At 41.0% G+C, this 23,211-nt stretch overlaps 1 protein-coding gene across 2 annotated transcripts; it reads right to left on the reverse strand.

The window, feature by feature from the left end:
- Positions 1–1,335: 1,335 nt before the first annotated feature.
- txndc16 (thioredoxin domain containing 16) lies at positions 1,336–23,123 on the reverse strand. 2 transcript variants are annotated; one of them, XM_018727801.2, is made up of 19 exons: positions 22,477–23,123; positions 20,287–20,369; positions 16,935–17,008; positions 16,513–16,587; positions 15,326–15,447; positions 15,146–15,233; positions 14,860–15,016; positions 14,491–14,657; positions 13,657–13,717; positions 13,445–13,559; positions 12,309–12,455; positions 12,164–12,223; positions 11,303–11,471; positions 10,695–10,831; positions 10,514–10,598; positions 10,142–10,280; positions 9,470–9,657; positions 7,340–7,530; positions 1,336–2,368 (listed from the first exon to the last, which is right to left on the reverse strand). In XM_018727801.2, the coding sequence occupies exons 1-19, from the start codon at positions 22,631–22,633 to the stop codon at positions 2,136–2,138; spliced, it is 2,448 nt and encodes an 815-aa protein (XP_018583317.2). In that variant the 5' UTR covers positions 22,634–23,123; the 3' UTR covers positions 1,336–2,135. The 2 variants fall into 2 exon arrangements, with proteins under 2 accessions (XP_018583317.2, XP_018583319.2); XM_018727803.2 differs by lacking the exons at positions 20,287–20,369; positions 22,477–23,123 and having other exon boundaries at positions 16,961–16,987.
- Between the last annotated feature and the right edge of the window lie 88 nt (positions 23,124–23,211).

Raw genomic sequence — 23,211 nt, forward strand, 5'->3', positions numbered from 1 at the left:
CTTAATTAGAGAAAAACACAGATGCTTTCAGGAATGACAAATTAATGACTGCTTTCAAATGGTTTCTCTGCATAAAACAGCAACTATTACTATGGTAGATGCTTGGTCACTTTTAATTTAGCTCCAGCCTCCACTGACTAATTTCACTGGTGCTACGAGACTAATGTGAAGAAATCGGGAATGTGCATAATGACCCATAATTACATTTTAGGTCAGTGAAAATGACTCTCTGTCTCCATATAATGTATGAAATCATGCTAACAGTAAGTACAACGAGCTTTCCGCCCGGCAAATTAAATATGTGCATATTTTAACAAGGATCCAAACTGAAACGTAAATAAATACTTTGTGTGGGTAAAACCCGAGGTCTTTTTTTCGGAGCCTTTTAGCACATATTTTTTTCTTTAAACTATACGATAACATTCATGGATAATATATTTAATCAAAAGTAGTATAGGTTGCACAGCAGTGGAGCAGCACTTCAGTAACATCCCTAAGGAGAATGAACCTACTATGATTTGCAGCATTAAACATTTTATGCACTTGTAACCATTGTGAAATATATTTGTTATGGTTCTGCTGACATAAATTTCATCTGAAGGGAAATATAAATATATATATATATATATATATCTCTTCAGTGATTCTGACATGACTAAATTCCATTGTTTAAACATCATTTTGCAACAGTCCTCGAACTGAGGAATTGAAAATAATCTCTTGATCTTTAAACATCAGGACAACAGCATATGAAAAATGTTTGTGGCGAGTAGATTTGTATCCAGTGTTTGCTCAAAACAATGTGCAGAAGTGTAGCCTTTCCCCTTGACATTTTGTGCATGTTACACGAAAAAGAATAAGAAGTCCATCCATACATTTTCAATGACTTCTCATGTAGTCCGGGTAACATGGATATGAAATCACTTCCTGAAAGCGAGAGTCCTGCAGCTTGAGAGTGAGGCCACAATGTGGAAAGGAGCAGGCGGCTGTATCTGGATTCACCCCTTCGAAGAGGAGGTGGGTGTCCCGTGTTGAAGGTTCACAGCCCTCCAGAAGTGTGGGACTCAAGGCAGAGATCCGAGTGAATGGGGCACCAGTCCATTACAGGCTACTGCCACACACACAGACGATAATAAAAGGGCACTTTAAAATGATAATTTCACCAACTAGTTGGTAAGTTTGGGGGGCACGGTGGCGCAGTGGGTTGGACCAGGTCCTGTTCTCCGGTGGGTCTGGGGTTCAAGTCCCACTTGGGGTGCTGTCCTGGGTGTGTGTCCCCTCCCCCTCCGGCCTTATGCCCTGTGTTACCGAGTAGGCTCCGGTTCCCCGCGACCCCGTATGGGACAAGTGGTTCGGAAAATGTGTGTGTGCGCACTTGGTAAGTTGCGAGCAAATAATTGTGTTAAAGACTTCTTCCTGTTGTAGGTCAAGATATCCTGTTATTACTTAATACTAATGCACTGAAGCCTGGACCATGAGAGAAAGCCAGTGTTAAATTAAAGAGGCAATGACAGAGATGATTACGGAAGCAATGCAATAATGGAACAATAATAAATGCTCAGATGTAAAACAGGGACTAACGGTGATGTAAGGGTCTAAACTTACAATTGGAACATACATATTCCATAATTTGAGCACAAAACAAAAACATTCGAGAACAAAAACAATTTGGGAAGACCTTTCAGTAAAATATCGAAAAGGTCAAATGCACAAGATGTAAAATATGGTTTAAACTCAGGATTTAATCTTTTTCCCCCCACTACAAAAGTAACTCCTGTACACTGTGAGGAACCAGCACAAATACCAGCTGCATAAAGAAATTAAAAGCTTTCTCTATAAAATCTTTACAGTATGTATAATAAAATGATACATGTCAATGCACATAGAGACACAAAAATAGTAGAAATTAAAATTTGAGTTTCTTTTTTTACTGAACAGAAGGATGAACTGAGCATCCTTAACACTTCTGCAAAACTTCTACTTGCCCTATATTCCATACATAGGAGGAATGTAGAACAAAAACAAAATGAAGTGGTAGACCACAATGAAAGTTTTCTGGATCAAAACTTTGCCAGCGTAAAGTGGTGTTGGGACTCTTCTCTTTGGACTTCAAATAGCCTGGCATCCTCCATGGTTCAGAATTCAGAGTGCTGATGGGATGTTGGCACCTCTTGTTGTGGCATGTGCTTCTTGGTGCTAGGAGTTCTGTTGCTATGACCTGGCTCTTCATCTGATCCTTTTTCCCCCACCATGTTTTTAGTCATCTTGGGTGTCTTCTGAGCAGCATACCCTGGCACCTCCTGGTCCATGATGGACAAGAAGTCATAGAAAGGCACTGAGGGCCCCCATTTTTCATCCAAAACCAACCCTGGAAGGCAGAAACAATGGCATGGTCACTTTTGGCATATCACTCGTGTAGCCATGGAATTCATGGAGAAGGTTATATAGGAGAAATCTCCAGAAATGTGATGATGTGGTAGCATCATATGTCTTAGAATATGACAAGACAAGCGTAGTTTAACTCTCACAGAATTTTAAAACCAAGGAACTCATACTGTGTTCAGCATGGCTATTCAGTGTGAAACTGAATATTCTTGTTCAGCTACTTGAGTTTATATGATTAAAATTCTCCTTACTGGAAAAACATTAAAAAAAAAAAAAAAAAAAAAAAAAAGCTGGAATAGGTTCACTGCAGTCTCATTAATCAAACAGACAGATAAAAGTGAATGGGAACAACAAGCAAAAGGTTATTCTTGTTTACTGAAAAATAGTTATTTTGTGATCTCTACATCCTCCTAAAAACATCTTTAATACATCAGCTCAAATTAAACTAAAGATCGTGCAAAAAAAAAAAAAAAAATTTAAAAGCTCAATGTCTAGAATTTGAATAAGTAATTATTTACAGATATTTACTGTAGGAAAAGTCACTATATCCAAAAGAAGCCACAGCTGCAATAATTCCTTAAGTAAAGTGACAAGCAGATTAACAAAGTCTTTACAATAACCAGTTTAGTGAATTTCACTTAATGAAAGTAAGAAGAAACTTGGCCTACACATTTCAAGACTTTGAAATTCCCTATTAACTTCGTACATGAACTTCGTAATTTATACATTAATACAAATCTCTCCCCCAGTATTTCCGTGCACATCGCTGCCTGCCTGTCAGACATCTCTGCATGGATGTCTGATCACCACCTCCAACTCAACCTCTCCAAAACAAGAGATCCTACACCTCCCAGTTGGCCTGTCTTCCTGTCATGATCTCTCGATCAAACTGGATAACTCACTCACTTTGCCTACCTCCTTGGCTAAGAGTCTGGGAGTGATGATTGACTCAAGTCTTTCTCTCGGCACGTCAAAGCCACAACCTGGACCTGCAGATACATCCTGCAGATACATCCTGCATAACATCCGCAGGATCCGGTCTTACCTCACAACAGACTCCGCACTTATCAAGGTCAAAGTACAAATGCATCAGTAGCACTCCCAGCTATTTACAACACTTGATCAACAGCTACACCTCAACCAGACTGCTACGCTCTTCCATATCTGCCCGCTTGGTGGTCCCACACACGAAAGGTAAAGCACGGCGGTTCTCGGTTCTGGCCGCGTTGTGGTGGAATGACCTCCCCCTCTCGCTCAGAACTGCTGAATCTCTGTCCACATTTAAAAATGGTCTGAAAACTCATCTCTTCCGGACTCACTTTGCCCATGATCTCTCAAGTTCATGTAGCATAATGTACATGTAAATGCACCATAACTTTAAGATCATGCCCCAGTCAATCCTTTACGCCAGTGGTTCTCAACCTTTTGGAACTAAAACCCACCCCAAACCTCTCCTATTATGTGGCACGCCCCTCCCATGAAAAGATAGATAAATAGATAATTTTTTTTAGATTTTTTGTTTTTTTTTTCTTTTAAAACTATATGAAGGACAATAGTGGAACACGCCCTTAATTTATCAAAAATGTTTTTGAACAATATAGAACTAATTTGTAACATTACATGTAATGTAATGTGATATGCAAACTGGGACGTAGGGTGCGTTTCGCTAGCCATGCCATGCCATTATAAATTAGTGGGAAACGTGCGCTTGCTTCTTTTTACAAAGAAGCACATTGCACGGTTCAATGTTGGACAGCGCAAGCCTGAGGTCATCCTCCACCTGCAGGCGATTTCGGTATTTCAACGCAGTCAATTTTGAAAACCCGGCCTCGCACAAATAAGTTGAGGCGAATGGAAGCAGCAATTTAACGGCACCGTCAGACAACTGAGGATATTCAGTCATCATAGTCAACCAAAACGAAGGCAGAGAGCAAGAGCTATAGACTTTTTAGCTGGAGATGCTGATGACGGACTGTCGCCACACCTCCTTTTAGCACGTGTGATGAACTTATCCATACCAACTTATCACCACGGATTAGTTCGACTGGTATCTCCGACGTTCTGACTCATGTCTACACTGCCAGCTATACATGAAAGGCGGGCTTAAGCTACGCCTCTCCAACTCAGAAAGAAAATGCAGAGGGAGAAGGAATGCACACACTTTCTAAGCTGCTTGTCCCATACGGGGACGCAGGGAACCAAAGGCCTAACCCGGCAACTCAGGGCATAAGGTCAGAGGACACACCTAGGATGGGACGCCAGTCCATCACAAGGCACCCCAAGTGGGACTCGAACCCCAGACCTACCGGAGAGCAGGACCCGGTCCAACCCACTGCACCACCGCATCCTCCCTGGAGAAGGAATGCATTTTTAAAATATTTTTAATCATTTTTAAATATTTTTTTAATTATATTTTTTAAATAATGAAGAGATTTTTTACATAGATTTTTCTAGGTTTTTCATTTTTATGCACACTATAACTGAAAAGCAATAAAATACATTAAGTACCCAAATGATGACCCGTCTCTGTGTTTTTTTCTTGGAAACATTTTGTGCCCCCCCTCCGATCTCTCCGTGCCTCCCTGTTGAGAACCAATGCTTTACTCAACTACTCCTGTAATGTAACAAATGTTTACATGAATCTCAAAATGTAAAAAAAAAAAGAAAAAAATTACTAGGAAGGTGATCAGGAATCGTTGATATTCTGATAAAAGTTTTGTGCAGCTACTTATGTGATTAACATTGGTTCATATGGGGGAAAGAAACTAACTTCACTTAAGAATCTCACGTCAGCAACTGTGTCTCTCTCCAAATGTAATGCACACATTGTATTTTCTATAAGATGTAGGTTGCTTTGGAGAAAAGCATCTGCTAAATGAATACATGTAAATGTAAAAGCACTAATGTCCATTCCCAAATGTGTGGATCTGTAAGAACTGTTTGACTTCCAACTATCATCAAAGATCAGCGACTGCTTGAACATTTCTAAACGCTTGCGCTGTAAGGAATATGAAGTGATCTTTAGGTCCATATCCGTGATTTCAATGACATATGAATACTGACAGTGGACAACTACCTGTATTTTTCCTACCATATCTCTAACAATACTTTAAAGATTGCCTGATGGAAAAGTAACTGCTCACATGATGCTACAAACACACATGCACTTTGCCAACTGAAACATTTTGCTTTACTGAAACTTGGCAGAGCCAGGCTGCACTTAACATTCCACTTATTGTGTCTGATAGTGTTTTTATGACCTCAGGGATCACATAACATGGACCGCAGATGCCCCCTCCACTTTTAACATGATCCAATTTTAATCTGTGAATGTGGTAGGAAAAAAAAAAAAAAAAAAGGAAATCTCCCAAAGAAAAGAAAATTGCCAAGAAAAAAGGGATAAAGTAAAAGGAACACAACAGAACAAATCTGAAAATCTGGTTACACTTAAAGGGTAAGGGTGTACGGCTTCAAAAACAAGCAGATGAGAGATGCTTGATGGAGCAAGGAGAGCCGAATCACCATTCAACAATGTAAAAGCACCCGTTTCAATCAAGCAATAAGTAAACTAAGGTAAAGAACTGATAGGGGGGAAAAAAAAAAACCAAACACAAGAGTGCTCTGAAACAATAGCCAGGAATGTGCTGACAACTGTATTTTCAAATGGTAATGGACTTTTATTGTGCACCAACACGGAAGCAACAGTAGCATTTGCTTGAGGTGAAAAGTAATGAATGGAAAAGTATGACCTCATACACATTAGCAGACATTCAGGGTGCTATTCAACAAGCTAACACAAAATTACAGACTGATGGAACCTTGGCATACATACAAGAAATGTGAGATTTCTGAAATAGATTTAAGAAGAAAAAAAAAAAAAAAAAATACTGCAGTCTGTTAGCCAGTAAACTCATTCCAACATTCATGTGAAACACTGCTATCAAATACACATTTCGACTTTCCAAATTAATTAATATTTTTCAATGTCAAACTTCTAGGAAATAACACCTAAGGTGCACAAAGTAAACCCTGTATTACCCGATGCAAGGCTGTATTTTATATATATTATACATATATACGTATATATTTTTTGCACGCACGCACTGAGCTGGTGTGTGTGCTCCTTAATGAAGATTAGTAACCTTCAATGAAGGGACAATTATTAAGGACATTATAAGAAGCAGCTGGGCAAAGACTGAAGGGCTGTTTCTGTTCCATGAAAAAGACTATTAAAATATATGCAAGCATGACTCTGCATTGCAATTCAATTACTTTTTTAAAGAAACAAGGCCCCCATTGGTGTTTTCAGTTTGTCTTTCTTCTTGTTAAAATTCTACTTTTTCTAGGAATATCTGCAACTGTACTTCTCTTGTTGCAACAGCATAGTCAATTAAATTAAATTTTTGAAGATTTATAAATTATTTCACTCAAATAAAAATTTAACTTGATGATGAACAAAGTATATACACAGCACATTCGTTTGAGTAAAAATGTGACATGAAATGCAATAGCCGTAAATGTCAAAACTTGTATGTACATAAGAGGCATGCACTATGCACACACATTTTGTTTTTTTTGTTTTTAAAAAGATTTTCAACTATCTTGGGTGTTATTTACATTATTAATTTAGAGGATGCTTTCCTTAAACGTTAAAATTCTAGGTTGTTATACACCAAGTTTTTCTTCTAATTGTTTACCGTTCTAAACAGCTTGGTAATTTTTACTACATTAACTTAATGTAAGTACTTTGATCGAGGGTACCACAGGAGAAGACTGGATTTAGACCTGGGTCTGCAGATATCAAAGTTTTGGCTCTAACTGCCAGCTGCATCCTAACATAGTGACAGCTATGAGCCCAGTCGAAGGAAGGGTGGGTCACTCTGCCGAGTGCTGGGCAGAGGAGGAAACACAGGGTTACTAATAGGCCGCTGAGGGTTAACTACTCAGATCTTACCTGCCGGCTGCTCCTCCTTCCGTTCAACTCTATGCAGCCACTGCAGAACAGTGTCGGAATTTAGAGGGCTCTCTGAAGGAAAATGGAATACCTCTCCCCCCGAGGCCAGCTGGGAAAGCACCAGGGCAGGCAGTTGGGGAATAGAGCCCAGGTATGACTCCAACACGGCTCTCCCTGCCGGGGTCCGACCTCTGGAACACACAGCAGAAACAGACATAACTTTGAGAAATACGAACAAAAATCTGGTTGTATATAGGATTAAAGACATCATGTCACTGAAAGCTTGGGCAAGAATATCAGTTCTTAACCCTTTATACTACTGGAACAAAATACCTACCTGTACAAGCAGCTAAAATTTTATGATAAATTCACCTCATAATGAACCAATTAAGCAAGAACTATTTTTCTAGAGGCACCATCGCATTACAATGTAGTTACCCACCGTTAACCGATCCCAATTCATTCCTGAAAAAAGGCTGATTGACCCATTGTAAACAGGTTACAGTACTAGCAGTGTAAGTTACCTTGGCGAATAAGGTGTGTGGGCTGATAACACTACACACAGTTCACTGGAAGTCACTTTGGAGAAAAGTGTCTACTAAACACGCGCACGCACAAGCGGGGTCACGGCGAACCGGAGCCTAACCCGGCAACACAGGGCGCAAGGCTGGAGGGGGGAGGGAACGCACCGAGGACGGGACGCCAGTCCATCGCAAAGCGCCCCGAGCAGGATTGGAAACCCAGACCCGCCAGAGAGCGAGACCTGCCCAAAGCCACTGCACCACCACGCCCCCCTTCGTCTGCTTTTCACAGTCTCTCTCACGCAGCAGCCCGACAATTTTCAAACGTACTCTGAATTTACCATACCAGGTGGAATGTTGCAGCCCAGACCCAATGTGGCAGACCAGATATATTAAAATCGGGACCAATTGTATTAATTACTTATCGCACACCGAATTCATGAAAAATTGTGCAACAGAGTATACAGTAAGTATACTATTTTGACACCACAACAGTTTTGTCCTTTAGAAGAGTTTGAAATTTAAAGCCTGCAATCACATGGACAACATTCAGTTTGTTTTTCCTCTCCCTCCCAGTATCATAATGTATTTCTTTATACATCTTTACATTTAAACACTACCAGTCTCAATCTGGAAAAGAAGACTGGAGAGTCAGGCAATTTTTAATTTGTTTTGTTGCTTTACATAGTCTACTTTGTTCACTGATAATGGATAAATGTGTCCGAGTTCACATCTGTAATCAAATTAACTACTCAAAAGCTCTAATTCCACTTTTAAAATGACAGTCTGGAAATAAGTTGCTCACTTTGTGTCTGACTTCCTGTTTGACTATACAGTTTAACCAAATTACAGGCAAACACAATGAGGCTTTCCTGATACAATTGTGATATCCTGTCTGGAAAACCACTGGAACAAATTCAGCATTGATATTCTGTAAAATTATTGACCAATGGATTTTAATTAGACTTTTTTCACAAGCATTAATACATTTTAAGCATCATTCGCATGTACCTTGTGTATGTCTATTCAGTGAGACAGGCAAAAAGTAGAAAAATAATGCATAGGAATGGAATCTTAAGGATAATGCACAAACATACTTTATATATTAACCATTTATTTTACTGTGTGGATTAATACAACCATAGAAACAAAACAAATTCAGCCCACCCTAACTTTATATTATCACTTATTTTTTAATTGCCATTTGGAGCCCACTAATACAGTCGCTATATACACACACACACACACACACACACACACACACACACACACACACACACACATACACCCTATACTGTGTATTTTATACATACTATATATTTACGGAGAAATTCAGGTTAATTATTTTGCTCAAAAATAATACAGCAGGGTCTCACCCTTGAAATGAACTTAAAACCTTTGGGTTACACGTCTGGACCCGAAACCACAATGTGTGCCGCTGCTGATATGATGACCTTCATTAATATTATTATAGGTGAATCATATTATTTAAATGACACAAAAAAGACTAAGTAAAACAATAAGCCCATGGGATTCCGATCCAGGACAAACAGTGATTTGACACAAATGAACAGACAGTACAGCTAAACATACACCTTGGAGTACTCACAGATGTACCCAGCAAGGCACATAGGTGTCCAGCAAACTGGTGTCGGCCAGACGGTGCAGCTCCTCCCTGGCATCCCGACGGTCCAGGCCCTGACCCTGCTCTTCATCTCCTTCAGGACCCAGGAAGAGCAGAAGTAGAGGTTTCCTGAGCTCCAGGTACAGGGGCAGGTTCTCCACAGTGAGCTCAGGCTGTGACAAAGGGGAGAGAGAGCACTCATATGGAGGTGTGAAAGTAACCCCACAGGCATCGTGCAGCTTTCTCACTAATATTGTACCTCTTGCAGGTTAAAGCTTGTATTATGCATCTCCTTTACAAACTATTAGAAGAGTCTCTAGGAAGCAAAAAAATACTTCTAAAAAAATTTATCAAGCTGAATGCTGCAATGAGGCTACAGAAAGCAAGGCCTGAAATAAAAAGAGATAAAGTCCAAAAAAAAAAAAAGAAATGCATAGTTTAACTTCCCCATGAAAACAAATTTAGGGAATAAATGTGGATGTTGTCTCCCCCTGTTGGCCACTGCCATTTCCAAGGCAGCAACACCAAGCCAAATACAATCTATTAAGTGGATTAAAAGAGCTTTTATTCATTCTCAAAGTAGAAATTAAGAAATACTGATGGAGAAAAGTAATACGTTAAGTGTTAAGCCAGGAGAGGTGTTGCAAAACCACTCACAAATGTGTCCAGCAGCAACTTCTGGATGTCTGAGACCAGCTGTTCAGTGCTGGAAAGCTGAAGAGAATGGGCCTTAATGGTGGAATCAGGAGCCCTGAACACCAGAATAGCTGGTAGCTTCACGTTGTGATCTTTAGCCCTAAGAAAAAAGTCAGACTGTTTAAAATAATAATAAAAAAAAATTGAATAATAAACACAGTTCTTCACTACTGTATTAGCTGTCAAGTTCAGTAGAGTTTACACATAGTTCCCATTCACAAGCAACTGCCAAATTGCAAACAACTTCACAATATAAACATACCAAAGAGCATCCCCACTGCAATTCAGAGAAAAGCAGAACCCCAAAAAAAAGGAGCACTGAGGACTCTGTACCATTGCTCAGCCTGCTGGTCTGCAAATAGCCCCAGTAACGTCTCACCCCTCAATGCCTGTGCAGCACCCTCAAACATGGGCCATCCTGTGAAATAGACAAAATGTGTAAGTTCTCACAATAAATCATGCATTACGTTCCTGGCAACATTAAAAAAAGAGCAGTGTGGGGCATTTTGGGTACCTGAGTCCTGACTGGAGCTTAGCAGACCTACAACTCTGGTGGGGGAGAGTGTTGCCTGTGTATGGAACAGGTCGCCCTGAAGGAAGGACTGCACCTCCTGGGAGGAGGAGAGGAGCACAGGGGCAGCTGCAAGGCTCCTAGCAGAGAGGGAAGAGAAATGAGTCACGCGCTGAATGAGCGCTCTTTGGAAAGCTAAGAGAGACGGCAGCAAATACAACCTTGCATGTCAGGGGGCAATTAGAAGGGCAGAAATTCTAACCAGAATGAGACTCTGTTGCTTTGACTCTTATATTTCAACTGAAACTGACTGCGTATTAATGCATCACATCATCCATAGCACAGCTATAATGACTAAACAATTGTGTGAAATGGCAGAATCACAGTGACATATTACACGACTATTATGTTTATCTATAGAAAGCACCCTAATCCTTATATGTCTCAACGAATTAGACATGATACTGCAGATTTAAACTGACATTTGAACTTACAGAAATGTTAATAAATGTATTTGTTTAAAATTTTGCAAACAATTTTTTTCAGAGCTAGTTGACAAGAGGCCATGTACTTGACAGATTGAAGTCTGCTAAATGGCAGAAAACACTTACAGCATAATATACTTGAGGAGACTCTCAGTTCCCAGCATGCCCGTGTAGGTGTGCGGCAACCCCCCGGACCAGTACATCCTCACGGTGGGGAAGGCAGCGATCAGCTGGCTGCTGCACACATCTGTCCATTCCCCACAGTCCACACATGCGAGCTGCACATCCGCAATGTCTGCAGACACAACGCAGCAGTCATTTACTTACAATTCATACCAGTTCCAATGCGCTACTTAATATTCAGCAAACATATCATTCAAAACTGTCTGCAGACACTTATTGCTGAGACATAATGAAACTGCTTTGAAACTGCATCCATTTCCAGTAAGCACTTAAGCAGTCGGGGTTGCGGTAATCCAAAGTCTGCCTAGAGATGCGAAGGAGGGTTACACACACACACACACACACACACACACACACACACACACACACACACACACACACACAGAGACAGAGAGAGTCCTGATCATTGCAGGTGTCTGGACACATAGTAAATGTCACTGAAACACAGGCAAACACAACGGGCAATAATCCACATGACAGGGGGTGCAGTGGCACAGCGGGTTTGGTCAGGTCCTGCTCTTTGGCGGGCTTGGGGTTCGAGTTCCGCTTGGGATGCCTTGTGACGGACCGGCGTCCTGTCCTGGGTGCGTCCCCTCCCCACTCCAGCCTTACGCCCTGTGTTGCCGGGTTAGGCTCCGGCTCCCTGTGACCCCGTATGGGACAAGCGGTTCAGACAGCGTGTGTGTATGTGTGGTGTGTGTGCGCGCGCTTTCACCACAAAGTGTCTTGTCATCAGTGACAACTTAATACATTATTCTTATCATTCCATAGTTGACAAGCTTTGTTGCAAATATACGTTCTTACCTTCCAATGCATCAGCAACTTCTTTAAAAGACTGCATGACAGCCAAGGACGCGGCATCCCCTAAAGCACCAAACGCAATGACATTCATTAGAGCATCAGTCAACGTTTTATGTACTATATACAATTCAAAGATAAAGACACTTACATCTGACAAAGAAGAGCACCACAGCAGTGTTGCTTTCTTGGACGGCTTTGCTGAAAGTGTCTGACGTCAGCTCTGTCACCAGTCCAACGTCCAGCTCCACATCTCTGTCCCGATACACAGACTCCACCACTTCATCATCCAGGACATCTGACAGCATACAAGTGTTGAGATGGAAATCAACATATATCCAGGTTATATCACATTATTATGAGTTTACCAAGCTTACTTCATTTTCCCTCTTCATAGCAGAAATTTTAATTTATGTACTGATCTTTAGTCATTACTAAAAGGCACCACAGTCTGGGTGGAAAGAACACTGTTGTCATAATTATTATTCAGTACTGCTGCTATTACCAAAGAGGTGCCAATCTTGAGAATTCTTACAAACTGACAGAAAGCCCTATTCTCACAACCACTGCTTAATTATGGAGGAAATAATATCTTTTGTACAGCTTACAAAAGGTGACAAAGTGATGTGAACAGCTATCATTCAAAGGATACAAAAGATAAAGCCAGTAAAACCTACTAAGAGTATTCACAGTCTCCAAAGCAAAGATGAAACACACTATGTTCTGAGACATTTAAAAAAATGCATCATCACTGTACATTTCATCTGTTCCAATACTGCTGCACATTTAGTGATCAGGAAGGGTGCCAAAAGAAAAGAACAGAGAGAATGTCACATTAAGGGCTCCTTATAATACTGTGCTACAATACTCTCAACAGATGGTTTCTTAAAAACATAATACCACTGAACAATACATGTGTTGTGCTCAAAATACAGTTCTTGCAGAACGCGATAATTAAAAACAATGCAGAGGAACAAAACATAACAGTAGTAATACATACATACCATTTCATCTCGCTGTGAGAAATACACTGAAGAGATGTTGATCAAGCTAAGCTCCGCATTCTTTGTTAGCACTTATTAAAAAAAGTTATAGAAAAAAATATTGCTTTGTATTTTAAAATTTGACATCTGAGGCTATAGATGTACCTTTGGCACACTTGGTCACATGTCACATTTAGAACTGAAAGTTAAAACCCTGGAATTTATTCTAAGTCAATATTCATTCATTCATTCATTCACTCATGAGAGAATGAATTTCCATTGCTACTCGCTTAAATGTATTTACCAAGGACAGCCCAGTCTTCATCAATGTCTTCCTCCTCTTCCTGGACTGTGTCTTCTCTGAAGAGGTTCACCACCTCTTCAATGCTTTTTAAGTTGAAGTACTTTATTACTGAACCCTAAAGAATATATACATATATATATGTATATAACAAAGTTAACTTTCAAAACTAACACCATGAAGGTGAGTAAAATGTGTGCCCTTTCATCTCCTACCTCTGCTGGTAGCCTGTAAGCTGCATTGTATTCCACTGGAGTTCTCACATCGGCGCTGTCCCTGGCACAGAAACGCACAGACGTAGCGCCACGTGCTCGACAGCCATATCACATTTATAAAACAAGTTTGGCCCAGCAAGACACAAAACCCACATGCTCTGCAAGACAAAGCAGCAAAATCTGCCCACAAGGGAGATAATTAGCATACTGAGTTGAAGTACCCCAGTTAATCAATGACACTCTGGCCTTGATTCCAGGGAATTAAAACCATCAGAGCAGCCGACTCAACTTAAGACTTAATGAGCCGCACTTCACATAGAAGCCACTGTCTTTTGTTTTTTTTTTTTTATAACGCTTATTGAATTGTCAATTTCGGAATGTCACAGGCTTGAAATAATTGTTATTTAAAATACAAAAGATCTGCAGATTTGTGGACACTTATTATTTACTGTAATTTTACAAAGTACATAGTTTATTGCTCATACGCAATGTAAACATTATAAAATACAACCATCTGCACGTCTGATGTCCCATTTAAATAAAAGCTGTCTAAAATATTCTTACTTAAATAACATTAAATTAATACGGCCTTTATTATTCTCCACTGCATTTTGCATTTCGACTCAAATTGCAGGCCGTTTAAGCCTAAACTCAGTTATTTCAATTCGCCTAAAACCTTTGATTTAATACAATTTCACCAAGTTCCAGTGCAGCTGATTCGATTTGCTCCATCATGCTGAGCAGAATGGTAAACGGAAGGTAAATCTGAAAGGAGAGGTAAGCGTGGCGGTGCATCCCTTCCCTTCCCTTGAGAATGCTCTTGCTGGCACACACCTGTGGATGAGGACCACAGCCACCTCCCCCCGCAGTCTCCACCCCAGTGTCTCTGCAGTGACCCGGTCAAGCGCCAGGGTCTCTCTCTGGGAGAAAAGAAACAGCAGGGGAGCGTGCAGGTGGCTCCCGACTGTTTTTACGTCTGAGGGGTCCACCGACGCCTCTGTCTAACAAACAGAAGACAGTACTTACATTTAGGGTGAAATATGCAAGTGTAACCATTAATCTGAACAACAGTTTGGGATTTATTCAATCTTCACATGTCAATCTTAAAGTGCAGCTTAGCGGTGAGGTCACCTTTGTAGTGACCTTACTGAAATCCTCTTAGTAGCTGTAGTAACTGACAGCTTCTTCGGGTTCACCTCTCACCACCAGTGGAGTTTCCATCAGCTGCAGGAAGGTGTAGACATTCAGTGTGGTGAGGGGTTTCTTTAGCGTGGTGTGCTGGCATGGATCAGACTGGCGCAGGACCTCCCTACAATGCAGGAACCACAAGTGTGACCCAGGAGAGTCTGGATCTTCTATGCTGCAGAGGGAATGAGACCGTCAAGTCACTACTGCAGCCCAGCGCAAATTGCTGAAAGACTGAGCACGGCAGTTAATGTACTCTCTTAGAGGGTACCGGCAGCAAGTGGAGAAGTATGGGAAAACTGACCCCAAGCGTTCCAGAGAGCCTCCTTTCGTCAGCACAAACTGATGTTTGGCCCCGTACACAAAGGCAGCCTCCATCACTGCCCGGTGCTCTGGAGGGATCCAACAACGTTAGGCTGTAGGAGCTGCTTCAAAGACACAGAAAACAACCGAAGAGAGCTGATGTGAAAAAGATTGGACCTACCTGGCAGGCCTAGCATTGGCAGCTGGGCAAGCACAATGTCAGCTCTGCCCTTCACTGCCCTTTCAATGTTGCGCAGCTCCTCTTGGGTCTCCACGCTCTTCACTTCATCAAAAAGCACGGTGCTGTCGAGAGAGCCGCACATGTCAAGTACACTTTCTCTCATATAGCTTCACATGTGTAAGACAATGAAGAAAGTCATGGTACACAGACTGAGAAAACCAAGGTTTCTGTTTATTATTAATTTGATTCTTCCTAAAATTAAGCAACTCGTTTAACCCATATTAATACACACACACAGTCAGAAACTGCTCAACCCAAGAGGGGTCACAGCAAACCGGAGCCTAACCTGGCAACAGAGGGCGCAAGGCTAGGGTGAGGGGGACACCCAGGATGGGACGCCGGTCCGTCACAAGACACCCCAAGCGGGACTCGAACCCCAGACCCACCAGAGAGAGGGACCTGGCCAAACCTGTTGCGCCACTGCACTCCCCCTCCATATTAACACTTCATTTTTTATTTTGGTAAAATGCTAAGAATGAATCAGGGCTTGTGAGTACCAGAGGACATAGTAAACTTCCTTTCATCTTTACATTTACACCTATGTATTTCAGAGCAAAGACTGAGCACCATATACTCAAACGTAAGGCTGTGCAATAGCTGCAAGCAAGATCATATTCTTATTTATGTATATTCTATTCCTGTGTGATCCTCTCCTATTGTACAGCTGGTTTTGTTTTAAGAAGTAACCAACCAATTGCAATAACTGCTTGTCCCGAGTAGGGTTGCGAAGCCAATCACAGAGGCATTGGGCGCAAGGCTGAGGTGGCGGGGCACACCCTGGACGGGACGCCATTCCATCGCAGGGCCACAACTAGTTACCCAGGCACACAACTAGGCGAAGGCACTGGAGCAATTGCAGGGAATCGAACTGGAAGCCTTTGGAGCCAAAAAGCAGCCACTCCCTTTATGAGCCAAAAGGGGTGCATTTCTATAACAGGACTACACATCTGAAAGAATAAATAAAGTTCTGCTTGTAAACATCTTACCAAAACAGGTAAGATTTTCACACATGAAAGAAAAACAAAAAACACACACACTGGTGATTTCAGAAATGAGGTGAGTGTCATAAAATCCAACCATCACTGAAAAAATGTGATTTAGAAATTAGCGTTGGGTGCCATACTTACAAAAGAACATGTGCAACAATGGCATTGACATCAAATACGGTGTCAGTCCCAAAGGTCTTCAGTAGATCTGAGCCACTGGCAAGACAGAGAGAAAGGCAACCATCGTGATTTCATTGTGATGACAGTTATCACTACATAATGTCACAGTAGCTGCATATTTTCCAAAACCACACACAACAGCTTTGTTCAGGTCTTACTAGCACCTTTCTCACCCATTTCCCCCTCAACTGTTCCTATGATGCAACTTAATGTAAGAAGCTCCTCAAATATACAGAAAAATACTCTTTCCGGGTACTTGAACTAACAACCACTTGGCTTCAGGTATTTAGCCATTATGATACACCCCATCGCCACCTTTCACAATTTCAATTTATGGAAGAAATTACCATAATACCAGGACATTTGTAAAAGAAAATATGTACCGGAACAAGTAAGCTTTTTTCATAACCTTTTCATTGGTGCAGTACTTCAAAACTGGTATTTTGCTGCAATTTACCTAGAAAAAAGAAACATTAAAAAAATATTCAAAGATTTAAACTATCACAGCCATTTATCAAAATCAAAAGAAATAATTTCAATATTAGTGAACAGTATAGGAATAATCTCTATGTAAATAGTTACAATAATATTATTCATGGTTTGTGACCAGAAAAAGAACACATTGTCTATCAAGCAGCTCATACCCATACATAATCCACAAATAAAAAGTATATTGTTACTGTGGGGAAGGGGGATGGGGTGGAATGTTCCAAGTGCATCAGTCTTCAAACTGTTTACTGGAGCACACATTTTATGCACAAAATTTTCTTTATCGAAAACACAGTTTTAAGGCCTCTGTCTACAAAAATAAGTGTTCCTTGCAACTTCAAATTTTACAAAGCAGGTATTAGCGAGGTTTCTTGCTCAGGCAGTCAATTTCAAGCAAAGACAAATTCACATAAACCAAGGAGCTTTCCAAGCAAGTCGGACAGATTTATTAAAAAGCAAACAATAGGGGAAGACACTGAAGGATCACCCTTCTCCTCTTAAGAGATACAAAAGCGTGCCTCTTAATTCGTTGGTCTCTTTATCTGTCCATTTGTACACATTCCTTTCATATATAAAAAGAGCCTGTAAACATCAGTCTGCTGCATATTTCACACAGAAATGTAAGGCATGTTGTATCATGTAGACATCTGCAGGATCTCCCTCCAAATTGAGCTGCTTAACAAAGGAAGGAGAGCGTGATGCCAATGTGAAGCCAACACCAAAAAAGCTACAGAATTTAATGGCTCAGTTGGGAGAAAAAAAATGCACTCAGAAATATACTGTGTGCCAGTACAGTCATGTGAAAAAGAACGTACACCCTCTTTGAATTCTATGGTTTCATATATCAGGACATAATAAAATAAAATAAAAAAAATCATCTGGTCCTTATCAGGTCTTAAAATTAGGTAAATACAACCTCAGATGAACAACAACACATGACATATTACACCGTGTCATGATTTATTTAACAAAAATAAAGCCAAAATGGAGAAGCCATGTGTGAACAACTAAGTACGCCCTTACTGCTTCCATAGGAATTAAGAGGTTAAGTAGCAGCCAGGTGCTGCTAATCAAATGCCCTCAATTGATCATCAGCAAGTGTAACCACCTCTATGAAAGCAGAAGTTTTGGCAGTTTGCTGGTCTGGAGCATTCAGATGTGTGATAACACAATGCCAAGGACGAAAGACAGCAGCAATGATCTTAGAGAAGTAATTGTTGCTGCCCATCAATCTGGAGAGGTTATAAAGCTATTTCCAAACAATTTAAAATCCATCATTCTACAGTGAGGAAGATTATTCACAAGTGGTAAACATTCAAGACAGTTGCCAACCTTCCCAGGAGTGGATGTCCCAGCAAATTCACCCCAAGGTCAGACCGTGCAATGCTCAGAAAAATTGCAAAAAACTCAAGAGTTACATCTCAGACTCCACAGGCTTCAACTGTCATGTTAAAGTTCATGACAGTACAATTAGAAAAAGACTGATCAAGTATGGTTTGTGTGGAAGGGTTGCCAGGAGAAAGCCTCTCCTCTCTCAAAAGAACATGGCAGCATGGCTTAGGTTTGCAAAGTTGCATCTGAAAGATCGGAAGACTTCTGGAACAAGGTCCTTTGGACAGATGAGACCAAAGTGGAGAAGTCTGGCCATGATGCAGAGTGCAATGTTTTGCAAAAACCAAACACAGTATATCAGCACAAACAGCTCATACCAACTGTCAAGCATGGGGGGGTGATGATTTGGGCTTGTTTTGCAGCCACAGGACCTGGGCACCTTGGAGTCATTGAGTCAACCATGAACTCCTCTGTATACTAAAGTATTCTAGAGTCAAACGTGAGGCCATCTGTCTGACAGCTAAAGCTTGGCCGAAATTGGGTCATGCAACAGGACAATGATCCCAAGCACACCAGAAACTCTACAATAGAAGGGCTGGGGAAAAAAAGAATCAAGGTGTTGCAATGGCCCAGTCAAAGTCCAGACCTCAACCCGATTGAAATCCTGTGGCGGGACCTTAAGAGAGCTGTGCATAAACAAATGCCTCCAAACCTCAATGAACTGAAGCAACACTGTAAAGAAGAGTTAGCCAAAATTCCTCCACAACAATGTGAGAGACAGTCATACAGAAAACAATTACTTCAAGTTACTGCTGCTAAAGGTGGTTCTACAAACTACTGAATCATAAGGTGTACTTAGCTTTTCACACAGGGCTTCTCCATTTTGGCTTTATTTTTGTTAAAGCATGACACTGTAATATGTCATGTGTTGTTCATCTGAGGATGTATTTACCTACTTTTAAGACCTGCTAAGGACCAAATGATTTATGTCCTGATATGTAAAACCATGGAATTCAAAGGGGGTGTACTTTCTTTTTCACCTGACTGTCCATTAAGCATGCAATACTAAAATGTCAGCTCTATTGTAAGTAAGGGGTTTGAAAGAAAGTACAAATACTGAAAACTTTAATCAGATGAAACCAAATTAGAAATTAATGCAGAGCAAATGCTGTGAGATGCATTTAGCACAGACCCAATAAAATGCATCAGACAAATGCACCAGTGAGACTCCACCCCTGAGGTTCACCATACTGGCAGGTGAGCACATCCTGCTCTGGGTTAGTCCTTGTAAGCAGGGACTGCAGAACTTGTTACACATGAAGAAAAAAAATGGAGAGCAAAAAGTTCAAACAATACTACTGAAACAGTAAGGAAGTTCTTTCGTCTCCCGCATAATGTGAACTGGGACCAAAATTCATTCTTCAGCACATCAGTCATGTGCTGAGTGGAAGGTCAAAGGTATCCAGTCCAAGTTCTGAATTAAACGCTTAAGAATTTCTACAGAGACTGTGGAAAACCATAGTCCATAAGGGAACCACACTCATCTTGGAAGCTTGACCAAATCTACCTGTAGTGAATGAGAACAGTACAAAGGTGATGTCTATTTGCAGTTAATATGCAGGACTAAGTTCAAATGCATCTGGTTTCAGATTTATTTTAGTTTTAGGTTCATCTGTGGTATTTTCAATTTGTAGAATTGTGTTTAAAAAAAAAAAAAGAAAATTTTCAGATGTGTACATCACTTCAATCTCAGAATTTGCCAGATACAAAATATTGGTCAATGCAGTTATACGCACGTTTGCAAGAACATTGGGAAACACATACCCCCTTGTGGATTATTTTGTAATCTGACAAAACATGACATGCTAGGAGTGGCCTGAAAACATTTACAAAACATTCTGTCATCTTGATTACCTTGGCCACCAAAATGCCATAATCTTGCAGGGCATCTGCTGACTTTTCCAGCTGCTCCAGGAAGAGACCAATAGTTGGACTGACTGCAAAACACCAAACAGATACAACATTAAAATTTATTCCATGCTTACTTCTGAAGGAGGGGGGTGCGGTGGCGCAGTGGGTTGGACCACAGTCCTGCTCTCTGGTGGGTCTGGGGTTCGAGTCCTGCTTGGGGTGCCTTGTGGCGGACTGGCGTCCCGTCCTGGGTGTGTCCCCTCCCCCTCCGGCCTTACGCCCTGTGTTACCGGGTAGGCTCCGGTTCCCCGTGACCCCGTATGGGACAAGCGGTTCTGAAAATGTGTGTGTGTGTGTGTGTGTGTGTGTGTGTGTGTGTGTGTGTGTGTGTACTTCTGAAGGATATATCAGTAATTTTAACAAATACAATCATCGAACAGTGACAGCAATAAAACCCATCCATGCAGTGACATGAAGTATGCAAAGAAATCCATATAGTTCAGAACAAAAGGAGACTCCAGGAGTCTTTTTCCCCCCCTCACCTCAGCCCGATGTTTCTACCAAGGCTTTCATCATACAGTTAACAACCTATATCATAATCAGTCAAAGCTTCACAATAAAGATGTTCCTTGAAATATTCACAGGTTAGGTTTTGCTGCAACCTCACACAAAGCTATTTTATATATATTTCTTTTAATGTTCTATGACTATTTGAAAAACCACTGTTTCACCTGCAGGAACACTGTTCCGGATCCAATCCTGGAAACATAGGGTGTGAGGTTAAGGTAAACTGGACAAGATGACATTTTTATTATCAACTTGAAATGAGTGCATATCGTTTGTCATCATCTGGTTACTTTCAGTTTGCTTTATATAATAAGAGGGAAATTTCTATTGCTTAGCAGTTTCTGTAACTCTCAGATGCACATATAACAAACAAAAATACACTGCGTGCCTCCTTCTTTGACATTTTATTTAACTGAAATACAATAAAATTCGATTTTAATTTATTACTGCTCACCAAAATAGCCTACTAAATCCTGATGGCTGACTAATGTATCCTGTTACTGATCAGCAGTCCACTCGACCCACACACTCCCGCTGTTGGGGCTCCGCCCCCTGGCGAATCCGAAAATTCGCGAATAATATTCGACCCGTCTAGGCTCTCGACTTTTTTCTGCTTCTTCTTGGCATCACTTTCTTAAGCTTTAGAAGCACTGCGCTTTTGGAGCCATCGCTACGATTCAAAGTTTCTTGCACAAAGTTCAAGACAAAACTGATTGAAACAATTCTTCTTTACCGTACTCGACGAGCTTTTAAAAATATATCTTTGTAGGCATAATGAATTTGTGTATAATCAGTAAAACAACATGTAATACTGTATTAGGCTTTTATGATTTACTGAACATTTTAAGTTTTGTTTACATTTTGCTGCTTAAGTATGTGCGTGTCGTTTGCAGTTTTTTCGCATTAGGCAGCAAAGCTGAGAAAATCTTTTTACGCGATCTTTGTACTGAGTGTTACATGAATAGAATAATAATCCACTTATTAAAAGCTTCCATGAATTGCTCAACGTTTCTTTACATTTACTACTAGCCTGCGAGCGTCTCCTCCGGTGCAAAAGGTCGCAAAAAAACGTCCAAAAAAAACTGGCACGATTTTAATTACTTGAGACCAACTCGCGAATTTGGAGGGCCGACAATTAAAGATGGGGCTTAGATCATGTATCTTCGAAATTTCTGAACTCGGACGTTCGCAAAAGGAAGACCCAAATGGAAATGCAGGAGAAACATCACAAAAAAAGGAAAGGTGATGCAAACACGTTGTGGCGACACACCCACTACTCACGATTAATTGAACGACGTAGCGAAAGCGCAGCACCAACAACACAATAATAGACTACGATGTCCCGCCACACGGCATGCTGGGAAGGCAGCCAGCACCTCACGCGCCAGATGCAGCGCTACACGCGACCTCGTTCGTGTGGCGGGAGCTGTGACATATATGTCACTGTGCTTTTAGTGTTTTTTTTTTTTTTTTTTTGAGGAAAATTAGTGCAAGACTAAAGAAAAAAAAAAGTTACTACATAAAAATTACGTAGACCTCTTTTTAACTTGTCTGTGCGGTTTTGACCGCGTGAGGTAATTAGAGCGGAGAGAAATGACCCGCGGTTTACAGACGAGAGACGCTTACCTTGGTTGCCGAAGTAGAGGAAGGACGTTTTCCCAGACCGTAGTGTGCGGGCAAAACTGTCCTCCGTAAGCTCTGTCAGCTTCGGAACGCTCACCGTGCCGCACAGAATCCATTTTATACACAAACACAGAGACAAAGATACTACGTATCGCGACATAGTGGGCTAACGCTGTTCCGCTACCGAAGAACTGAACTGCATTCACTTCAGCATCTGCAGCGGTTTTAGCTTAACCTTCGAACGCAGCTCCTTCGAGTCAGTCTCTTGCAAAAGTCGATCACGCAAATTAGAGTAATAGTTAAATGCATGCTATACTTAAAATTTTCACAGAGCAGTGTGTTAGTAGTACACTAGACAGTAAGGCTTCTGTGTTAGTATCGGACTGGCAGAGAAGCACAGCTCCGGATATTTATGTAGCTTTTTTACGATCCATGATGCACTCATCACCAAGGAAGATTCCGTGGTGGGGGGGAGGGGGACGCATTTGTTATAAGACCCAATCATTCAGTTTTCTTCCAGCGAAGCAACACTTTAATTTTAACTTCCTGCAACATCCATGTCGTAAAGGCAAGCACACCAATGAAATATATATTCGTTTTTTTTAAAGATTTTTCACATGGTGCTGAGTACCAATACTAAAGTGCGGAGCTGAAACGCTGAAAGCTGACATCATCACCGTCCAATAACAACATCACAAAATTGAGGCTCGGTTTCTTTTTGACCAATGAACACGGGCT

This window comes from Scleropages formosus, chromosome 15 (assembly GCF_900964775.1).
Source record: "Scleropages formosus chromosome 15, fSclFor1.1, whole genome shotgun sequence".
NCBI classification, from domain to species: Eukaryota; Metazoa; Chordata; class Actinopteri; order Osteoglossiformes; family Osteoglossidae; genus Scleropages; species Scleropages formosus.

What these genes read in the sequence shown, in the direction of transcription:
- txndc16 (XM_018727801.2), bottom strand. Translation starts at nt 22,633, where the DNA reads ATGTCGCGATACGTAGTATCTTTGTCTCTGTGTTTGTGTATAAAATGG. An exon ending in ATTGTTGCACATGTTCTTTT is followed by an intron (nt 15,448 to 16,512) that starts GTAAGTATGGCA and finishes CTCTCTCGACAG; the next exon opens with CACCGTGCTTTTTGATGAAG. An exon ending in GACCAGCAGGCTGAGCAATG is followed by an intron (nt 10,281 to 10,513) that starts GTACAGAGTCCT and finishes CTTTTTTCTTAG; the next exon opens with GGCTAAAGATCACAACGTGA.